Here is a 20,816-nt window from a genome sequence, read left to right as displayed (position 1 = left end):
GTCATCATCTCGTTGCAAAAAAAAGCGATGCAAAGTTTCGTTCGTGCAAAAAGGAATACACCAATGTGATAACGTGAGCGCTCGTTTTAGCTTCTGATATAGGAACCCGATGAGAAACTTCGATAGGATTTTATCGCGAGATAATAAATGCTGGACATAATCCACTATACATACATCATCATAGTATACGGACAAAATGTTTGTAACTTGAGTTCTTAAGAGGAAAAAAGGTGTCAGAGAAGTATTCATGATTAATCGCACTCAGTGAAATTAATTCCGCGAAATCGAAATAACAATATATTTGTTTTAGTCACCATTACAGATAATAGAGATTGTAGATAATGTATAATAAACGATGCGCAGAAATAAAATATTCCGATCAATTTTGTTATGAAGACAATAATAAGTAATTACACTAGGAAAATAATTTTTTAACATTCCAGTTGACATTTGAAACCCGAAATTCATAGCACGTAGACTTAACGGTGATTCTGGATTCGCTTCCAAATAAACAATTTTGATGGATGAAGTTTAATATGTCTCAAGAGTATCTTAATACATTATTTGACGAAGTTTCAATTTAAGTTTTCTTCATGGGATTCCGATTTCGCCGAACGGCGCTTTCGGTGCGCACGAATTACGCTGGTGTACGGTTCCGGGCGAGAGAGAAAATACGCTCGGCGAAGTTCAACGGACGATATTACGGCAAGATTAATAATCCTCCCTTCCTTTCGATTTCTTAGGACCGCCAGAAGAAACATATAGCCGGTTGATTGCGATAAGGAAATTTCGGCTTGTAAATCTACGGAAATCCCCGATGCGACCTCCAGCAGCTTGGGAGAAGTCGGCGGGTGGCTGGTGGAATGGTATGGCGGGGAGGAGGGGGGGGGGAGGTGGTAGATCGGCTTCCCCCGGGTATGTTTATCTACCGGGTGTGCCGTCTGAATCTAACCGCGAGAGCGGGAGGTGAGGGCTTATCTTTTATCGGAGATTCCCGGAGTTCGGAGACTAGGATTGGCCAACGGCCAAAATGGTAATGCAACCCCGCCGTCAGCAGCCGCCGTTGCCGCCGCCACGCTCCGGCTTCATCGAATCACATATCCCGATATTCACTTTTCGCTTTTCCGTACGACTTTTTCCTTCTGCGGCGAGTGGTTGAGGCGATGACAGGGGCGCGGTAGATAGGGAAGAGCGAAATCCGGCGCAGCATCCGCACGGATGAGCTCCCTGCTGCGCGTGATCGGTTTGACGATGCGTTAATTGTGAACTAAAAATATTGCATTCAACCGTCAAAAGAATTATTAATTTTTATACGTATGATGCATCGTGCATTCAAATAAATAACGCAACAGGAATTTTACATAAAATTAAATTTTTTATGTTACGTCGAATTCTTTCGAATTGTCGAAATTTTATCTCAGTAACTTTATACTTTAAATTTTTTCAGTAAATTATTAACTAAATAGCCAACTGTTTATTTGTATATAGCAAATAAGATATTTATTAAATATCTTGTTTAATTATTTTAAATCGTTGATATTAGTATTTTCATGATAATTTTGATATTATCAGGAGAAAGAATTTTTGAAAACTGATGTTCGAAATTAAAGTAAAGAATGCAAAATAATTGTTATATTTGTTTTCTGACATTGATTAATTCTGACATTGAAGTGATATAGTTTAAAAGGCACACCAAAATATACAATTATCTAATGATACAAATATGTAACGAAAAATTAATTTAAATTATTATCATTTACAGTCTTATATAAGCTTTATACATTATAATATTATTTTCTATATTAAATAATTACTTTTGTCTATTTGGCAGCTTGTCTATCTGGCAACTTAAAAATTGAAATTTTTTTAAGAAAAATTAGTACCAGAAATCACTAACAAAAAACAGTGTATTATATCACTAAATTTTTATTTATAAATTAAATTATATTACTGAATTTATTTTTATGTAGAAGCGTGTTTTTTTTGTATATACAGTGACGACTCTTTATTAATTCTAAATTAATAAGATAATTGCTTTTTAACATTTTGAAATACTTAATTCTTTATAACACGCATGAAAGAAGAAAGAAAAGAGTTTGATATTATTAAATATGGCAGGCTCTAAAATTTGTTTTTCTTCTATAATTCATTCTTCGTAATCGTCTTCCAGTCTTCTTTAATTAAATCTGCTCCCTTTTCGGCTATCATCATTATGGGTGCGTTTGTGTTTGCGCTAGTGATCGTTGGCATGATGGATCCATCAATAACTCTCAATCCTTGTATTCCGTGAACCTTCAATCGAGAATCCACGACGGTCGTAGGATCGCTTCGAGGACCCATTTTGGCCGTTCCAACGGGATGGAAAAGCGTAGTCGACATATGTCGCAGGTTACACTCCCAATATTCCTTGGAGTCAAGTTCGATATCGCGACAATGTTCAATGTCGAGAAGTTGCAGCGAGAATCCTTCTCGCTTAAATATCTCAGTATTCACCAGCTTCTTCACGAAGTCCACGGACTTCAGCATTGTTTCTCGATCCTCCTGCTCGGTGAAGTAATTCGCGCGGATCCTAACGGGTTCCGTTGGATCCTTGCTACGCAGTCGTACCTCGCCCCGGCTCTTCGGATTTAGCAGAACCGACATAATATGAATTATATTCATTTGCATCACGAGTGTCGAGACCTTCTGTATTATTTCTTTGTCGAAGTTTATACCCGACAGAAAGCCGTGTGTTATATCTGTGCGCCATTGCGACAGATAAAGATGAAGGAACTGAATATCGGGATACTTGGCGGTCGGGTCGTTAACGTTGACGAAGCCTTGAAAATCGTGGCCCGAGGCACTCGCGAAGGAGCCCTGATTGTACATTAAGTACTCGTAAGCGTCGTCGAGAGCGCGCGTGAGCGGCGGCGGTGTCGCGCTTTTATTCTTGAAACCCAACAGCAGCCCGGCCCAAAAGACGTGATCTTGCAGATTGTTGCCAACGGGCAAATCAACGACGCTGGGTATCCCCATTTCGCGTAAATGCTGCTCGGGCCCGATGCCGGACAACATGAGGAGTTGCGGAGTGTTGATGCTGCCGGCCGACGCGATTACTTCCTTCGAGGCCTTCACGTCGATCGACTTGCCGTTTTTCAGGGCCACGCGCACTCCGACCGCCCGACCGTCCTCCAGGATAACGGTGTCGGCTCGGGTGGACTTCATCACGTAGAGATTGCTCCTGTCCCTGATCGGCGACAGGAAAGCTTTCGCGGCGTTGTTCCTGCGACCTTTTTCCGCGGTTACCTGAGCTACGCCGTATCCGACGTATCGGTCGCCGTTGACGGCGTCCAGAACAGGCACGTTCAGTTCACGTGCAGCGTCTAAGAACAGTTGATTCAAATCGGAGTAGGAAACGTTGAAGTACCTAATGTTCATCGGTCCGCGACCGCAGTATTTGCTTCTCCACTCGTTATTCTCGCTGTGACCGCAGGTGATGGATTTCCTGAAGTACGGCAGGACTTCGTCGTAGCTCCAACCCTTGTTACCATTTTCGGACCACGTGTTGTAATCTCTTTCGTTGCCGAAAATGTGAAGCATGGCATTTAGTATGGAGCTGCCGCCAAGTGCCTTGCCTCGTGGCCATTTGCACCTCCGATTGTTCGAACCGAGGCAAGCGAATTTTTCACACTCAATATCGTAAGAATAATCTTGCGGCGTTTTTAGTTGCGCTAGAAATACTGCGGGAATCTCGCTTAAGTACGAAGGATTCTCGCCAGCTTCGATTAACAGTACTTTCCAGTCTTCTACTTCGGTCAAACGATTGGCCAGCACGGAACCGGCGGTTCCGCTGCCCACAATTATAAAGTCGAACTCTCTGTCAGAATTCGCAATCTCTTCTGAACGATCAGGTGGATAAATATCGCCGTTGCCCAAGCTGCATTGCGCTGCTAGAAGCGTCTGCACTAGATATGGGAATAAGTTCGCAGGAGTAGCGGTTGTTGCAGTCGCACAACTCGCAGCCAAACATGCCTCCATGACTCAATTGCACACGCGATGACTTAATTCTGTAAAAAAAAATTTTTTTTTTCACGTGTACAGCTGAATACTACATCAAAGGTCAATTCAATCAAATAGAAATAAATTAAAGATACGTAAACAGATGTATTTTGAGATACAATGTAAGATTCGCGACTTAACATAAATTTCGAATAATAATTTCTGAGAATGCGGCGAACGTAATATGTTTATAGTGTCAGATATCGAGATTGCGACAAAAAAGAAATTTTTTTTTTAAACAAATAAAGTTCAAGATCTCTGATTAAAATAAAATATTTTAAATTGCATTCTAATCCATTTTTCGATAATATCAATTCGTGTTTCTTTCATCAAACTCTCTAATGGAAACTAAAAGTTTCTCCGATTGTTTATTTTTGAGAACAAAATAATTATTAATTTTCTGCCAAATATTTTATTCTGAAATACCTATATAAAAATAAATTTCGGTATAATTGACGGGAAGAAATATTTTTTTGCGAAAAGAAGTAAATATATAAGTAAACGTTGAATACATTTTTCTATTTTTATCTTTTGTTTTTATTTATTATTATTAATATCTTTAATATATGTCCAGCATTGATTATCAGTCATCATTCATAAATATTTGTGACATGAACCCAGTTTGACTTCGGATCTTTTTACATAATACCGCATCATCATTGTTCAAAATAGCGTATCAGATAATGTATTACCGTCATCTTTTCCCCCTCAAAATCTCTTTCTCTCTCTCTCTCTCTCTCTCTCTCTCTCTCTCTCTCTCTCTCGTCGAGTTTATGTTACTCATTGTTAGTGCAGAAACTTTTTAATTACTTTAAATTTCATATTGAGATATAATAATTATATATTTATGTCTCAATATATATCTGTGACGTATGAATTATTGATGATCCATGCTTTTATTCAGGCCGTTTAATATTTCTTACCTTTTTTAGTAACGGAAAAAGGTCAACAAGGCCCAACGCATGAATGTCGGAGCGTAAAAAAAATTTATATTTTTACAATACAGAATAATAATACAAAAATGTTTAAGCTCAATTTTTGTATTATACTTTTTTTCGTCTGGCAGGGTTACAATCAGCATAAATTACCGCACAGTGTTTACGCATGCATTTTATTAATCTGTTTCGTCTTGATTTATTGCTTTTAAACGTTTTCTGTATGAATATTATCCATTATGCATTAACTCATTACTAATTCCCACAGTTCATCTGATATTTGTAATGTAAAGTTTGAACTTGATTTGTGTATTTTTGCAAGCCTGATTATTACTATCTATAACATTTTGTATTTACGTAACTTCTAGCAATAGGCATTGCTGTTTATTTTAATAATTTATAACAATTAAAACACAAGTCTTCTTTTAAGAATATACTTCTAAGTCTTATGTAAGATAGAAATTTTATTACTTTTTCCATTTCTACTTCATCATTTCTAATTTAAATTATAAATTTATAAAAAATTTATCTTTTTTCTTTCTTATGTTTTTTTGTCCGTGGATGGATATTTTATTTTTCCATATTTTTATGTATTTATTATTTATTACTTTATATCAGTGGTGCCCAATCTTCTTGTACATGATATTAAACATATCAATAGAGACAAACTAAGTAAAAATAAAAATATGAAGAAAATCTATCAAAAAACACGTTGCGATCAACTGGTTGAGTACCTCTGCTTTATATCATATGTTAATCGTACTATATGCCTACGTTTTACATTTTTATTTATATCTTTAAACGCTTTCTGTTTTGTATAGATTGTAAACAATACTATGCAAGTTTCAGTTTTTTTCCTTGAAGTATATTATTAATCATTAAAATTTTAAATGTACTTGTATATATTTAAATGTATATATATGTTTGTATTGTATGTTTTTATGTATAATAGTGCATTATTAATATATGTTAACATATTAAACAATGATTATATCTTCTATATATATATTTCATATTTTAAAATTGCACACGAGATGAAATAATAAATGATTTGTTAATCATTTTCACATTTTAGCAAATTTAATGAAGAATTTTAGATATATTACATACGAACTTACTTGAAAACATATTTTTGACGGTCGTTATTATTATTAAATACTTTTACAATTGTGTAGTGTTGAAATAATTTTGAATGCATGATTAACAACACAATAGCGATATGCACGCACTATCTACATGAAATAACACGTAAAATATTTTTTTTGAAAACATTCGACGTTGAGTTGAATGGTGTTTCACTTCTGTATCAGTAAGCATTGTGTCTAAACAATGTGTATTGCCTTATTTGAAATTCAGATAAGAATTTTTGAAGAATTCAGATAAGAACATTATGCCGATGTGACACTTACGTAATGTGCATCTTCTATGATGTAGATCACGATGTAGACCATCATTGTTAGCCAATATTCTCGGCTTTTGTATTTTTTATTTTTGTAAAACGTAGGATATAGTCGGCAGTTTATTTCACAAAATGCTATAATATTTTTATCAGTGTTCGAAGTGATGTCATGCGCGACAATATGGTACACCATCACTGGATTTTTCGATCAAAAAGCATACCACCACTAAAAAATGACGTACCACCACTAGATTTTTAGTACAAAAAACGTACCACTGAAAAACGCCATTCCGGTACGCATTCGATATATTTTATTACAGAGATGCACAAATGATTAAATTCGAGCAATCTTCCACTGAGATGCCATTTGATTGACTACTTATTGGTTTCTTGTTTTATTTATTTATCCGATTTGTTGTTGTATAAATGGATGCATATTGCTATTGAGATTTCTTTTTGGTTGTAAAAAATTTCTGATTATCATAATCGCGGAAGAGAGAAATATTATCTTTAAAGAAATATTACCTCTTCAAGGAAAATACTTTTATGACAAGAATACATCAAAGTAAAATATTTAAACAATTTACTGCGTTTTTTTTTAGTTTGAGCACTGATTTTATAATGGAATTTATATAATTTTATGGAAATAAGTAGAAAAAGTCCTTTTGTCATTATCGTTAAATTTTACAATTATTGAGCAAATTTTAATAAATAAAAACATTTATCAATGTTGCATTTTATTAGAAGCTAATTGAAATAATTATATTTATAATCTAATTCAATATTTTAAATAAAAAACTTACCGATGAAGTTTAAGTTACTAACTAAAACATAATAATTTCCTACAACAGCTTGATTCAGACTGCAGTGTCATATTTCGAAGTCTGAGTTTTAATATATCTCTCCCTCTTCTACCAGAAGACGAAATGTGGGAGGGAATAGAGAATCATTCTTATTCATTGTACTTTATTTTAGTATTAGTTTTCTTTTTTTTTATTTAACTTATTGACATAAAAAGATTATATTAGTGATTTCATAATTTGTTTTGGTAATGGTATGTATTTTATTTTTCTATATTTTTATACATTTATTATTTATCACTCTGTACCAGTAATGCCCAATTTTTGTGATGTTAAACATGATATTAAACATATCAATAGAGACAAAATAAACTAAGTAAAAATAAAAATATGAAAAAAAATCTATCAAAAAATACGTCGACCGATATATGTAATAGTATAATATTCTATATTAGATAATAGTATAAAGCAGGGATGCCCAACCAGTCAATCGCAAAGTGCTTTTTGATAGATCTTCTTCACATTTTGATTTTTATAAAATGTTTTATAAAATGACTTTGTTTAATTTTATTATAAAATTTAGGTTTCTAATTTTAATATTTATTTTGTTTCTATTAATTTCTTTATATTTTGATACCTAGTTTGTCTCTATTGATGTGTTTAATAAATGTTGAAATTATATTTTAATTATATATTTAATATTATTTTTCTTTTCCGTATATGAGTGGATCGCGAAGTCGTTCTATTAAAAAAAAGTAGCTTGCATATACAAAAGATTGGGTAGCATTGATATAAAGAATGACTGATAATCATGATTCATAATTCATATTTTATATTTATAATTTATAATTTTTTGAAAAATTAATATTTATTTCACAGTGTATAATCTATCGTCCAATATCTTCTAAAAAGAATCTTTCTTTTAATTCGTTTGTGAGAACTTTTTTATCAAGTTCTTGATGTATATTTTTATTAAAAATTAGTACTTTCACTTATATCCAACAATATTAACATTAATTGATTAATATAAAAAAAGATTATTAAAATTTATTTAAAGATTACAATATATACAAGTGCATCTTATTTGTTTTCCTTAAAATTATTATATTAATATTTGATATTTTTCTAAATTTTTTTTTTATTAAATTATTTAAATTTTATGAAAATTTTATGTTATGCGGAACAATAATGTTTCACGTTAGTGCTGAAGGACGGAATATATTTGTGCTATGTCACTTATTCTATGTTTTTTAATGCTGTGATAAAAAAGTGATGCAAAAATGTTAAACTACGATTAAATCTACGATAACGTTAGCGAAATATGTAAATACCTAATTCAAATTTACACCATTTTGCAATTTATGTGTGTGTTTTCAAATGATAATAAACAATACACACATCCAGATTTGATAATCAAATCCAGTGTTACCGCTAAATATAGTGAGTAACAAAGTTCGATTTATTATATATATAGGGATTTATTATATATATAAAGATCGACTCTACATATATAGATATATATATATATATATACAGGGTGAGGCAAAAGTATGGAAACCCCCGAATAAGTTTTGAGGAAGGCATTTTACGAAAAAATGTTAAATACAAAAGTTTTAGGAAATTTCTCTGGCTTTTTAATGGTGATCTTGGATTTGACCTTGACCGTGACCTTGAAGGTCATTTGAAGGTCAGAGTAATTTTTTTAAAATGGAAACCCCTATTTTTTATTCCAAAATCTAATAGCTGGTGTCAAGAGCTTTTCAAAACACTATAATGAAGTTATTTTTCATTAAGTACTTTTCGAGTTATGAGGCTTGTAAATTACAGTATTTTGACATAAAATACAAAATATCTTGTAAAACATTCAATTTTTGGGAATCTTACCTTAATACTTTTATGCATAAAATAATGAGACGAATCAATTGGTATAAAGAAAACACATTGGTTTTAAAAAAAAGTATGCAGTTGTGTGCATGTTGCAAACTACATATTTTTTCTTGAAAGCAACTATGTGTTTTCTTTATACCAATTGATTCGTCTCATTATTTTATGCATAAAAGTATTAAGGTAAGATTCCCAAAAATTGAATGTTTTACAAGATATTTTGTATTTTATGTCAAAATACTGTAATTTACAAGCCTCATAACTCGAAAAGTACTTAATGAAAAATAACTTCATTATAGTGTTTTGAAAAGCTCTTGACACCAGCTATTAGATTTTGGAATAAAAAATAGGGGTTTCTATTTTAAAAAATTACTCTGACCTTCAAGGTCACGGTCAAGGTCAAATCCAAGGTCACCATTGAAAAGCCAGAAAAATTTCCTAAAACTTTTGTATTTAACATTTTTTCGTAAAATGCCTTCCTCAAAACTTATTCGGGGGTTTCCATACTTTTGCCTCACCCTGTATATATATATATAGAGAATCGTATATATGTATATAGAGAATCGTGAAATCGTAAAAAAATATACTTTTTTTAGACATATTAAATAAATATTAAATATTGTATACTAGATTCTTTTTTTACATATTCTAATTAGCATTTTTATCTCTGATTAATTTATCACTGGTGTTCAAAATGCGCACGACTTGTTTAATAGAATCTATAATAGAATCTATTGAATAGAGTCCGCGTTTCTGCTTTATGTTTGTTTCAAATATTTCTTGGGTTTGTTAATTAGGTTTATTTGGATTAATTATGTTTATTAATTATTTAGGTTAATTATGTTATTAATTAAAATGCACAAAAAAGCGTCTTACTCATAGCTGAAAATAATTTTAAATTCTATACAAATGCTAAGTTTACTGACCATTAATTTGAAGTAAAAAAAATGAAGTTCAAGTTCTTTCATATAGCCTTAAAGTAGTAAGAACAAACAAAAAATAAATCTGCATATTGATGTTAATGAACATTTAGCAATTTATAGCTGTTATAAATTATTGGTGCATCGGTTACAATAATATTTAACTCAAGGTAAATTTATTAATTCTTTTTGTAAAAATATTTTGTAACGACGATTTATTCAAAATAGGGAGTCAAAAAATATTTGAGCAGTTTAAAAAAACTTTTGTCCGAAAAATTATTGTTACTATAACATTCCTGCAAATATATTAGAATTATTAAATATGAATAAAGAATGGTTAAGAAATAAATTGGAATTGATTATAATTAATTGATCGATGAATATTGAGAAAAAATGTCACCGCAAGAAATGGATCGTAAGTGAGGGCTGATACATACAAGTTTCTTACATGCAAAAGAGGGATAAATTTAAAGGCGGATGAAATCTGCATTTACATATGTAAGTGTATTATGTATCCTTGTAGCGTGAATGACGGTTTCAATTTAATAGAAGCGGCGTGCGCCGGCATAAACAGAGATGAAATTTTATAGAAGCACGACTTTGCCCACCTTTATACAATAACGAAATTCCATTTTTCTCTCCGCTTTCTCTTTCCTATGCCGCAAACGGCGGCTGCTTGGCATTCTGATCCTGTACCTTTTCCTCCGAATCGAAATAAAAATGCCTTGCGGCGCGTTTTGATTGCAACGTCACGACGTTTTCGATCCAAATACCGATAAATAAACTTTTTATTAAAACCGCTGGATTCTGACTCTAAACACTGCTATTGTCAACGGTCAGTTGAACGATACGACGAGCAAGCGCGCGCGCGCGCGCGCGCGATAACTTTCTTCCTCCCCTAAAAACAGAACTTGTTTATACATTTTGCAGTCTTTTCACGACTAGCAGCTGGTGATGTTCTAGCTTCGGAAACAATTGAACGGTAATATCGGGAAACAATTTCGCAAGATGTAGATTTACCATCGTGAGACTCGTGACAAATGTGGATCCGCGAAATCACGAGTTGCCCAATGGCCGTTCCTTCGCGTTCGCGGAAATAAGCGAGTGCGCGCAATAACGGGAAACTGCGGAATAGCTGCCGGAGGCAAAATGGTGGTAAGAAGAATCTCGTGTTCGTGACTTTAACGTACTTGCGTTGACGTCGAAACATATGTGGAGCAGTTAAGTTGAAATACGATAAAAACGTACTATAAATCCACGTGCCCTCGCCTTCGGTACAAGAAAATCCGCCTGATATACGGGTTTCAGTATCGACTGCACCGACCATATCGGAATTGAATGAATCGTTCTTAAATAATTTCCAAATGCACTCAATACGGTGCAAGACATTTTTTTTCTGCGCGTAGATTCAATGTTTCAGAAATACAAGTGCAGCAGGTGTACAACACAACGCAAGCGACGCGTGACATGTTTGCCGACGTAAAATTGAATTCCGAAGATAAAACTCTCATCGTAAATAAAATCTTGATAATTGAATCAATATTTCTCAAACAAATTCCAGAAACATATTTTATAAATTGCTCGCTCCACAAAAAGCTAAAATCCTTACCAAAATTTGATACGATATTTTTGCAAAAATCTAGAAAACTGAAAAGTCTTTTTTTCCTGAATTTTAAATAAACTCACATATTTTATTGCAGTAATAATTGCAATAAGAGGCTTATTATGAAAATCTAAACTTTATTCGCAAATATTACGCGCAGTGGAGGAAGCACACTATAAACCGCGTATTGTGATCTCATCGCGTAATTGCCTCTTGTGTTGAATGAAGGAATGGAGGTATGAGAGAGAGAGAGAGAGGGAGGGAGACAAAGAGGGAGACAAAGACAGAGGAAAAGTGGACGGAAATTAAACGGATGACTAAGACTTGGTGCAAGTATTTATGCTTGTTCTCCACACCGCGGTCAAGGAGCGACGCTAGATAAGCCGTCCTTTGAAGAGTCCGAGGAGACCGGCAACGGGGGGTTGGGGAGGGCCACAGGGCGCCAGCACGGAGAATTTAATTTCGACGATGTGTGCTGCGGAATGAGCGCGACGGTAGTCCCCGTGAATAACGCGTCGTCTTTCACGATACTACGTGGTCGTAAAGGGTTGGCGGGCGCGCGCGCGCGCTCGAAAACGGAGCCCGAATAGACTGACAATCGATTCCCTACCGTGCAAAGCCGCGCGTAGCATACAAAGAAGACGAGGAGAAACGGATTGCGAAAGAGAAGAGCGTCTTCCGTGAGCGAGTTTGGCCGAGGCGAGGCAAAAGTAGGAGGACGGTGAAGAAATCGCAGATGTGATTCGCAGATATGTATACGACGTGTCCTTGAATAAATGTAAGAGACAGCAGGAAATTGATCCTCATGCAATTTGTAAGCAACTCTTTTCTTTTTTTTTCAATAAATTTGTATCGCCTTGAAACTTGTCGTCTTATAAAAACTTTTCGTGATATTTAAGCTAAAAATTATTAGATTTTTGGCAATTGTTGTTTCAGTTATTAATTATTAAAAATTAATTATCTTATAAATTATTCATTGTTATCTTAATGTTAAATCATAAATATATGTCTCTTGGGAAAGATAAATTCATCCATATTCTTCAAGAATAATTTATCAAAGTTTCTAGTTTAAATATTGAATAGCTATACGATTTGTTTACATCGTTGATTAAACGCGGAAAAACATCAATTGAGGCTTATTATGGATTACGTACTCTCACATTTTCTCAGCGCTCCTACACGCGCGCTGGTAGATGTATGCGCGCTTGGCAGAAAACCAAGACTCTAATGTTATCCGGCAACAAAGAGAACCGATCGTGGACGCAGGGGTGGCAAAGCATCGCGAAAATTATCGTTAGAAATTTAGTTCAGAAATTTAGTCATTGCTTTACGAAGACGCCAAACACTTCGGCGATGTCACGCGAAAAAGAAGATCTTCCTTGCATCTCTGTTCGCATTTCTTTACCGTTGTCCGCCTTTTCTACAGCAGCCCGTTCTCCAACATCATTGTGCACTCCATCTTGCCTTTATTCGCGACTGGCGAACGCTTCTTTCACTGACTGGCTTCCGCAAATATATCTAACAGAGTCGGGTTTTCAATGCATCTCATAGCTAAGATTTGCTTCTTCGTTCCAGCGATGTCGGTAGCCTGTTAAGTCAAAGAGTCATTTGTAACGGAACGAAAAAGTCAGTCTTGCCCAAGTCAGCACAACCGATTCACGTCAACTACGAAAAGCAACACAATGCCTTTGATATACTACTACCGCGTTCCAATTTACCAGGCCCGCCTTCGTAAGGAAGCCACGAACCGCCGCCAGCTACCCGACGAAGATTTCGCGAAATTCTCGACCGCCGTACTCACCCTCGCGCCAGAGCGCGTCAAACCCCGGGAAGCGAGCTAGCCTACCTCGGCCATATAATAACACGGGACGGCATCCACACCGACCCCGCTAAAATAAGCGCGGTCGCTCAATGGCCCGCTCCTACTACCATCCGGAAGGTCCGCCAATTTCTCGGCATGGCGTCATGGTACCGCCGTTTTGTGGAAAACTTTTCCACCCTCTCCGCGCCGCTCACGCGGCTAACCCGTAAAAACGCGCGCTGGCAATGGGGGTCGGAGGAGGAAAACGCCTTCAACGCCCTCAAGAGGGCACTAATAACAGCGCCCGTACTCGCCTGTCCCGACTTCCGGTTACCGTTTAGCTTACAAACCGACGCAAGCAACTACGGCCTCGGCGCCGTTTTGACACAAAACTTCGCCGAGGGCGAACGCGTAATCGCGTACGCAAGCCGCACACTAAACGCCGCCGAGAAAAACTATAGTGCCGTAAGCATTTTAATCTTTAATTATTCTTAATCTTGATAAATTTCACTTTTAATAACACGATGTATCAAGACGCTAAATAATGAGAAAGCAAGGCATGATGAGTCTTTTTCACAAGGCTTTTAAGGATAAAAACAAAAGCATCTCTAGTATAAAAAGGTTAAAGCGAAAGGCATGTGAGTTTTTCACGATTAAAAACCACCTGTGCGTTATTATATTACTTATTTAACGATATTGCAGGCATAAATAAGTTCTTCACGAGATAAAAATGAATCATTATGGGCGGCGGGGAGCTCGTCAAACGCGACGTTGCTTTGTATTTGCGCTAGAAACAAATATCACTTTTGTTCAAAGGCACGGTTGTTTTTCTTAACATTTCCGCAATAATCCGTCCGCGGTCCTTTGTCCATCACTCCGCTGGCTCTTTTATTTCGAATCTCCGAAAGTTTCACCACGGCCGACCGCACGCGTCGTCGAGAGGATCGGCCATTCTTCTCTTCGGTCGGAGAGAAAAGGGTTCATAAGTAACGTCGGCCCCTGAGCGATCCACCGTTTCCGGATAAACGAACCATGGTCGCGTCGTGGAGAAGGAAGCAGGTTCTTTGTCGCACGAAAGAAGGGAGTCGCAAAAACAAATTCATCAGAACTCCGCGTTGTCGGCCATGCGCGATGTCGAATTCCCCCCCTCCGGAATGGTTACTTCGGGATATTTCCATGGCGCATTTCCGCCGCTCTCCGAGTACGATGCTTTACGCGCCGGAGAACTATGCGCGAATTTATGGAAATCTTGGATACATATTGGATAAAAGTGTTTTATGAGGATGAGAGCGCGGGGGCGACGTACGCTCGCGACGGGTTGCGCTGCCAAACATCCGACCGGATTTAATCCGTTCTTTTCGCGTTGGGAGTTGCGAGCGGAAATGTACGCTGTTACTCGCGAGCGAGCTCTGCAATGAGACGGCGCTGTGGGATTTATGAAGCCCCGCCCGTACTCTAGCGATTCTGCTTTTTGTTCTCTTGACGCCGCCGGGTACGCGAATGCGGTAATTGAAACGTCATTCGATACCGGGAGTCGTTTCGGTTGGATGAAAGAGCGACGGGGTACGCACGCGAGAATGTAATCACAGCATAAACAGAATCTTCGATTGGATTTAAAAGAATACACAATCTACATTCCGGCATTCGTATACTTTCTTCGAGCCGGAAATAGAGTGGGAAAATTAATCCTTTACTGGTAACAAGCAGTCTGTGAACTTTGTTATTTAGCTTTCTACTTCGTACATTGTTTAACAAAAAAATTGACACATCCCGATAAAATAATTTTAAGTTCGTAACATTTTATTTTACGAAATACTAGTTTGTTAAATTTTAGATTTCCTTGAATGATTTTCACATTGTGATATTAATATCATTTCTTTATCTTCTCATCTACATAGCATATGTAAAGTTTTAGTTGGTGAAAATGGTTGCTTCGAGCTACATCGACTTTTTTGATAAACATTATAGTTTCATTGCATGCTTTTGATATTTTTTTTTTTCTTGAAATTAAATTTTTTAATAAAAATTTTTTAATAACATTTTTATCTAAAAAGTATCTCATTGCTACTTTGTGTACGTGACAATACATTCAATTTTTTTATCTGATGGTTAATTTAATAAAAATAATTATATTTGGTGGCTGCATTTGATATATATTCGGTTACTCGCATATAGAAATTAATAATTGAATTTTGATAATTATAAAACTCGAATAATTATGTTTGTATAAAAATTTTTACGTTTTTCAAAGAGACAATAACAAAACGTATTAATTAAATAAAATTTTCTTGAATTTCTTTCCGAATACATTTATAATGCGACTAGAGTTTGTGAATCGTCAAAATCACCGAAAGAGGAGGCAACCGTGTTGCGGAAGTTAAATGGAAACGAGTTAGGCTGGTAATAGGCGATAAGCCAAAGTCTCGATTGGCCTTTGAAGCATGTCGATAATGGTACGCCATTGCGATCGAGCCTCTCAAAGGACTAGTCTCATAAAACGCTCTTTCGAGAGAACTTTGTTCACTTGTTCAGAACAAACGTGAAAGACTAAGTGTTTCTATACACATAGAGTTCACTGCATCCTTTTTTGTATATAAATTGCTTGATTGCGTTGTATTCGCATTCGTTTTTTCTTCAACGAAATCGAATGCGCTATTGTTTGTTACGCTCTTTCTTATTCAATTTTATACAAACTGTCTGACCAACCGTATATATCTTTACACAACAAATCCTTTTAAAAAATTCTCATTTTATATTAAATGAGAAAAGATATTTTTATATATGTATTTAGTTCAGTTTTTAGCTTAATTAATGAAAAGTTTTTCAATTTCAGCGAAATATAAATCATACATTTCCTGTGTTTCAAAATTTTTGCGCTTGAATTTTTAATTAAATAATTAAATGTATGGTTTCATCTAGTGAGTCTAGATTTATATCCAGGATCTATCGAAAAATATCAATCTTATCCATTAGAATAGGATTGCATTGAAATGCGATTGCGCGAAATATGATTTGACAGAAAATATATGTACAGGGAAACTCTTTGCGGCTGCGAGTTTTCGCTGACACAACACCCTACTTTTCGTTACACAAATCCTGTAATAAAAGAGAGTTCTGGCCTTGCTAACCGATCGTTATACCAACCGGAAACTTTACAATGAAGTATGTAGTTCGGAACTTTTGTTCTGATCAGGCTGCATCCTAAGAAAACAAAGTGTATCCACGGCCCGAAGAAAATCGTTACCTTGCCAGCGCGCCGTCGTAAAGTAAAAAGACTTTTTACTCTATAAACATATTTGCACAGCGCGTTCGCTTCGGCTTCGGCGTACCGTCCGTAGAGCAAACTCCTTGGATTAGCGAATAGGAAATACGCGGCTCTCACGAACTTCCGACACGACGAAACTCGAAGCCTTTCTTTACTTGTAACGTGTTTCTATGCTGTCATTTGCTACAAGCATGTTACTAGCGCGTTTGACATTGTTAGCTTGTGTGATTTGTATTTGTTATTCCAACTGTTTCAAACTTGCTTATTAAATATCACGATCTGCCTGCGAGTGATTATATTACGCAACGTAATATCGAAAATTTATTATATCGAATATTAACAATGTGAAAAGATAAATATGAAATTTGCAGAACATAAAGAAGAAAAATTGAAACAAATTTAAATCAAAATATGATTGAAAGTTAATTACATAAAGTTTGCACAAATCACATAAATATATTTATTACATGTACACATTTGTTTATTAATAATAATAATTATTAATTTCCAATTTGCTGCATCATTAAATTATTACAAAATCTGAGCAGAGAAACATAAAGAATTTTTCGTAACACACTCGATAAGCGTACAACCGAAATTACGCGAATAAATTTTACATAATAAATGCTGCAGATTACGTTATGTAGCATTAAATATTAACTTTACACTTAAAAAAATAATCTTGCAATAATAGCTAAAATTTTCTAGGTGTAAAAAATTAACTAAAACAGATAAATGATTAGCAACTGTTGTGATATTGCATATATAATTACTTAATCAGTTTAGATGACAGAAACAGAATATATATCTGTATTGTTTGTGAACTTTAAAAAGAAAGTTTCTCTAAAGCGGCTATCTATATAAGATCAATTACGTGTTAGATCATGCAATGAATAACATTTAGCAATGGTACCTAAATTTTTCAGAAGCTATTGCTAGAACATTACTGCTATAAATTCTGTATGTGACAAACAATGTTTTCACAGATACGAAAAATAGCGATACATTTTTGTTGCGATATCTAGAAATCTAACTACATCAGCGAAATATTTGTTTGAGTGTACTATTGCGAAATTGGTGGAAAATCATGCCCGACTTGTCACTCGTAAACAATAATATATATGTTGTAAATTGAAGAATAGCTTCCATCGCGAGCTGACCTGTTAATTCTTGAAGATTGTTCTGTCGAGTCTTAGTTAATTCAGTGTACCTCCTCCCGTTACTTAGCGGTGCGGACGGAGGAGCCTGCCCACGGGATAATTAAACTCCCGGCTTGGCCCGAATGCCCGGCAAGTATTAATGGAATTTATAATGGTCTTTTTGTGAGAGCACTTTAAACCAGCGAACCGTGAAACTCTTCCCCCCGCTGTCGACCGGCCGTATACTTCTGAATGACGGTGATTTGAAGCACGATAACGGCTCTGCTTTGCGTCAATGATAAGACAGGCAGACAAATTGAAACTTGTTAATGAGGCTTTGTACGTGAATCAGTACGATTTTTCTACTTTTAGCGTACAAATTTTACTCACAAATAGGTGATGCGCGAGCGAAATACATTAAGAAACAGTCACTACAACATTTTACACAGATTACAGCACACACTTTCGTTTGATATCAGTAATTGTTTATTGCACGTACGAAAAAAGCTGTATTTGCAATATGATCAATTTTGTAATATATTTATTATATAAAAACGTAGAATTCGCGTAGTAAATTGTGTCTGTTGAATGGAGAAGAGTAGCAACGAGAAAAGTAGGGCCAGCGAGGGGCCGATAAAATTTTATAAAAAGCTTGTAACGACTTACGACAATTACAGTGAACATGTCGCACGATGAATACTCTTGTGTTGAAGCGCGTAGACGATCAGTCAGTGAGTCGTTGAAATACACTGTACTACACTGTGGTAGCAGAGAGTTCTTAAATATATGTGTACGAAAATAAATGTTTATTTTGCTTGACACAACATGAACTATGATTGGCTGAGATAGGATCACGCGTCTCGTCGTGATTGACGTTATCACGAGCTAATGTTGTTATTTTAACATGTCAATATAGAATAACGATATAGAAATCACGTTTGAAGTTTCACATTTTTATTTTTTGATGTATCAAAGTTTATCGATATTGCAACGGTTCTTTCATAATTTTTGAAAGCCATTTCTAAAATGTTCTACCATGTTACATCTTGACCAAATAGTTATATGCGATAAGAAATCGCATTAGATACATGATTTGAGCGCTGATTCAATGCGACATTTTATAACATAATGGCGACGAAATATTTCTTGTAAAAAAATCTATGAAATGATACTATACAGGGTGTTTTATAATGTCCGTGCCAACACTCGTGTGCGGGTAGAGTGCGGTAAACTGAATAGAAAAGTCCTTTATTGTTTTGCAATTTTTGCAATAATAATTGAGATATTAATTAAAAAGGATTGACGAATAATTGCGCGTTGCACGTGGCTAGATTATGGGCTGTACACTTTAGGCGTGACAGCAACGAGGATCGCACAGCAACGAAAAATAACAACGCATGGCAAGAGCAAGAGTAATACATGTTGTTATTTTTTACCGCATTCTACCCGCACACGAGCGCTGGCACGGACATTATGAAACACCCTGTATATTTATTAATTACGCTGACTTAACGCAACTTAAACAAATTTTGAAGACAAAAACCTATTTATGTTCTTTTATCGTGTGAAAGAAAGAGACAAAAGAAATGATCTAATTAGAGAAATTTAAATAGAAATTATTATTTTTGTTTATTTTTCTCGGGAAGTGCACAAGTAAAAAAACTTTATTCCTTACCGTTTAATTATTTCTTCACAAAAGAGCCTTTCATCGCCGGTTGTGCCATGATTTGTTGAGTAGCCTGCATTGGATTGTGTATAGCGTGGCGAATTTGTAGGATTCCTTTTGACGGCGATGATTTTCGATCGCCGGATTTCTTTTGGGAATAACTCGAATTCTACGTGCAACGGTTTGTTATGCCGTGCGGGCGTCCGCGCGACGATGACGTTTTCGGAATATTCTTGTCCAGCGTCTCGGGATGAATTGGATTTTTGCGGGCATGAAGTAGGCTAAGGAAATATAAGGGAAAAGGGTGGAGGGTGACTGTGCAGCCGCTGCGGAGGGAATGAGCCGCGCCGCCTGGAATCGAATAACAATGCCATCGTGGGAGCGCCTTACCCGTCGGAATAATAAGGACTCTATTTCCCCCGAGATCGAGAAAATCGATCGCACCCTATCACGTCCATCTCGCATTATTGCCGCCGGCTGTTTCCGACAATTTGCCCCCCTCACGTGACGACGTCTGAATGTGGTTACGCTTGACAGGCCACGATGCCACGGCTCACGGCTGAATTAAAGATTTTGTAAAATCACTCAAGAACACTGATTTGTGTTCCGATCCGTCTATTTTGAGGCAATGGATCTATGAGAGAAACTAAAAATTGAGCGATCAATTTTACGCGTCATCCGCCGCAGCTATGCTACGCCTAAACTACTTCTGCAAGCTTTCAGCGTTTTTTGCATATAAAAAATATTATGAAAATATTATAATAATGGATTAGTAGTTATTTGTGAAAGATAATTTTTTAACATTTATCGCAATTGTACAGTTTTAAAGATAACGATGTGACGGAGCGGCCTTACCGTCTGTTCTGTTTCAGTCGCTATATTCAACAAGATAGCAAGATAATAACAACATACAGATAAAAAAAAAAAAAAGTACAAACAAAAAACGGTAACGATAATATCTCAATCAATATCAAAATATTTATTTAACATGCTATAAAATATTTAATGTAGTATAAAAAAAAAATATATTTTTATTTTACATTTTAAATTTTAATCTCAATAAATAGACTATTATCATATCTTTTGCATCTTTATTTTGTGGGCGTTAATACTGTCTCGAATAATCATTATTTCTGTCCGATTGCAAGCATTTTCCGCACTTTCCATCAAAATATATCTTTAGAGTGTTTTACTATTGTAACGCGCGTTTAAAAGTTAATAAATAGACGAATTAAAATTACACATAAATATCCGCGAAATGAAATGACCACAAATGGTCGGAATATGGTCGCTTTGTTAACATTCTTCTCAAACAACGATTTTGATGAAATAAATCGTGTAAAACACACATTTTAATGAATTTCCG

General features: G+C 35.5%; 1 protein-coding gene across 3 annotated transcripts; it reads right to left on the bottom strand.

The window, feature by feature from the left end:
• Window positions 1-284: 284 nt before the first annotated feature.
• LOC105674873 (glucose dehydrogenase [FAD, quinone]-like) lies at window positions 285-18,568 on the bottom strand. Of its 3 annotated transcripts, none has more exons than XM_012371500.2 (2): window positions 18,451-18,568; window positions 285-4,046 (listed from the first exon to the last, which is right to left on the bottom strand). In XM_012371500.2, exon 2 carries the CDS (start codon window positions 4,015-4,017, stop codon window positions 2,140-2,142), a length of 1,878 nt encoding a protein of 625 aa, XP_012226923.2. In that variant the 5' UTR covers window positions 4,018-4,046; window positions 18,451-18,568; the 3' UTR covers window positions 285-2,139. The 3 variants fall into 3 exon arrangements, with proteins under 3 accessions (XP_012226923.2, XP_012226925.2, XP_012226924.2); XM_012371502.2 differs by having other exon boundaries at window positions 18,460-18,545; XM_012371501.2 differs by lacking the exon at window positions 18,451-18,568 and adding an exon at window positions 7,176-7,272.
• Window positions 18,569-20,816: the final 2,248 nt, after the last annotated feature.

The sequence above is a fragment of the Linepithema humile genome, chromosome 2 (assembly GCF_040581485.1).
Source record: "Linepithema humile isolate Giens D197 chromosome 2, Lhum_UNIL_v1.0, whole genome shotgun sequence".
Lineage (NCBI taxonomy): Eukaryota > Metazoa > Arthropoda > Insecta > Hymenoptera > Formicidae > Linepithema > Linepithema humile.
Note: the sequence above shows the minus strand (reverse complement) of the source record. Positions and strands in the feature narration are given on the sequence as shown.

Bases quoted from the DNA above. Each gene is read 5' to 3' on its own strand.
- LOC105674873 (XM_012371500.2), bottom strand. From the start codon at position 4,017: ATGGAGGCATGTTTGGCTGCGAGTTGTGCGACTGCAACAACCGCTACT.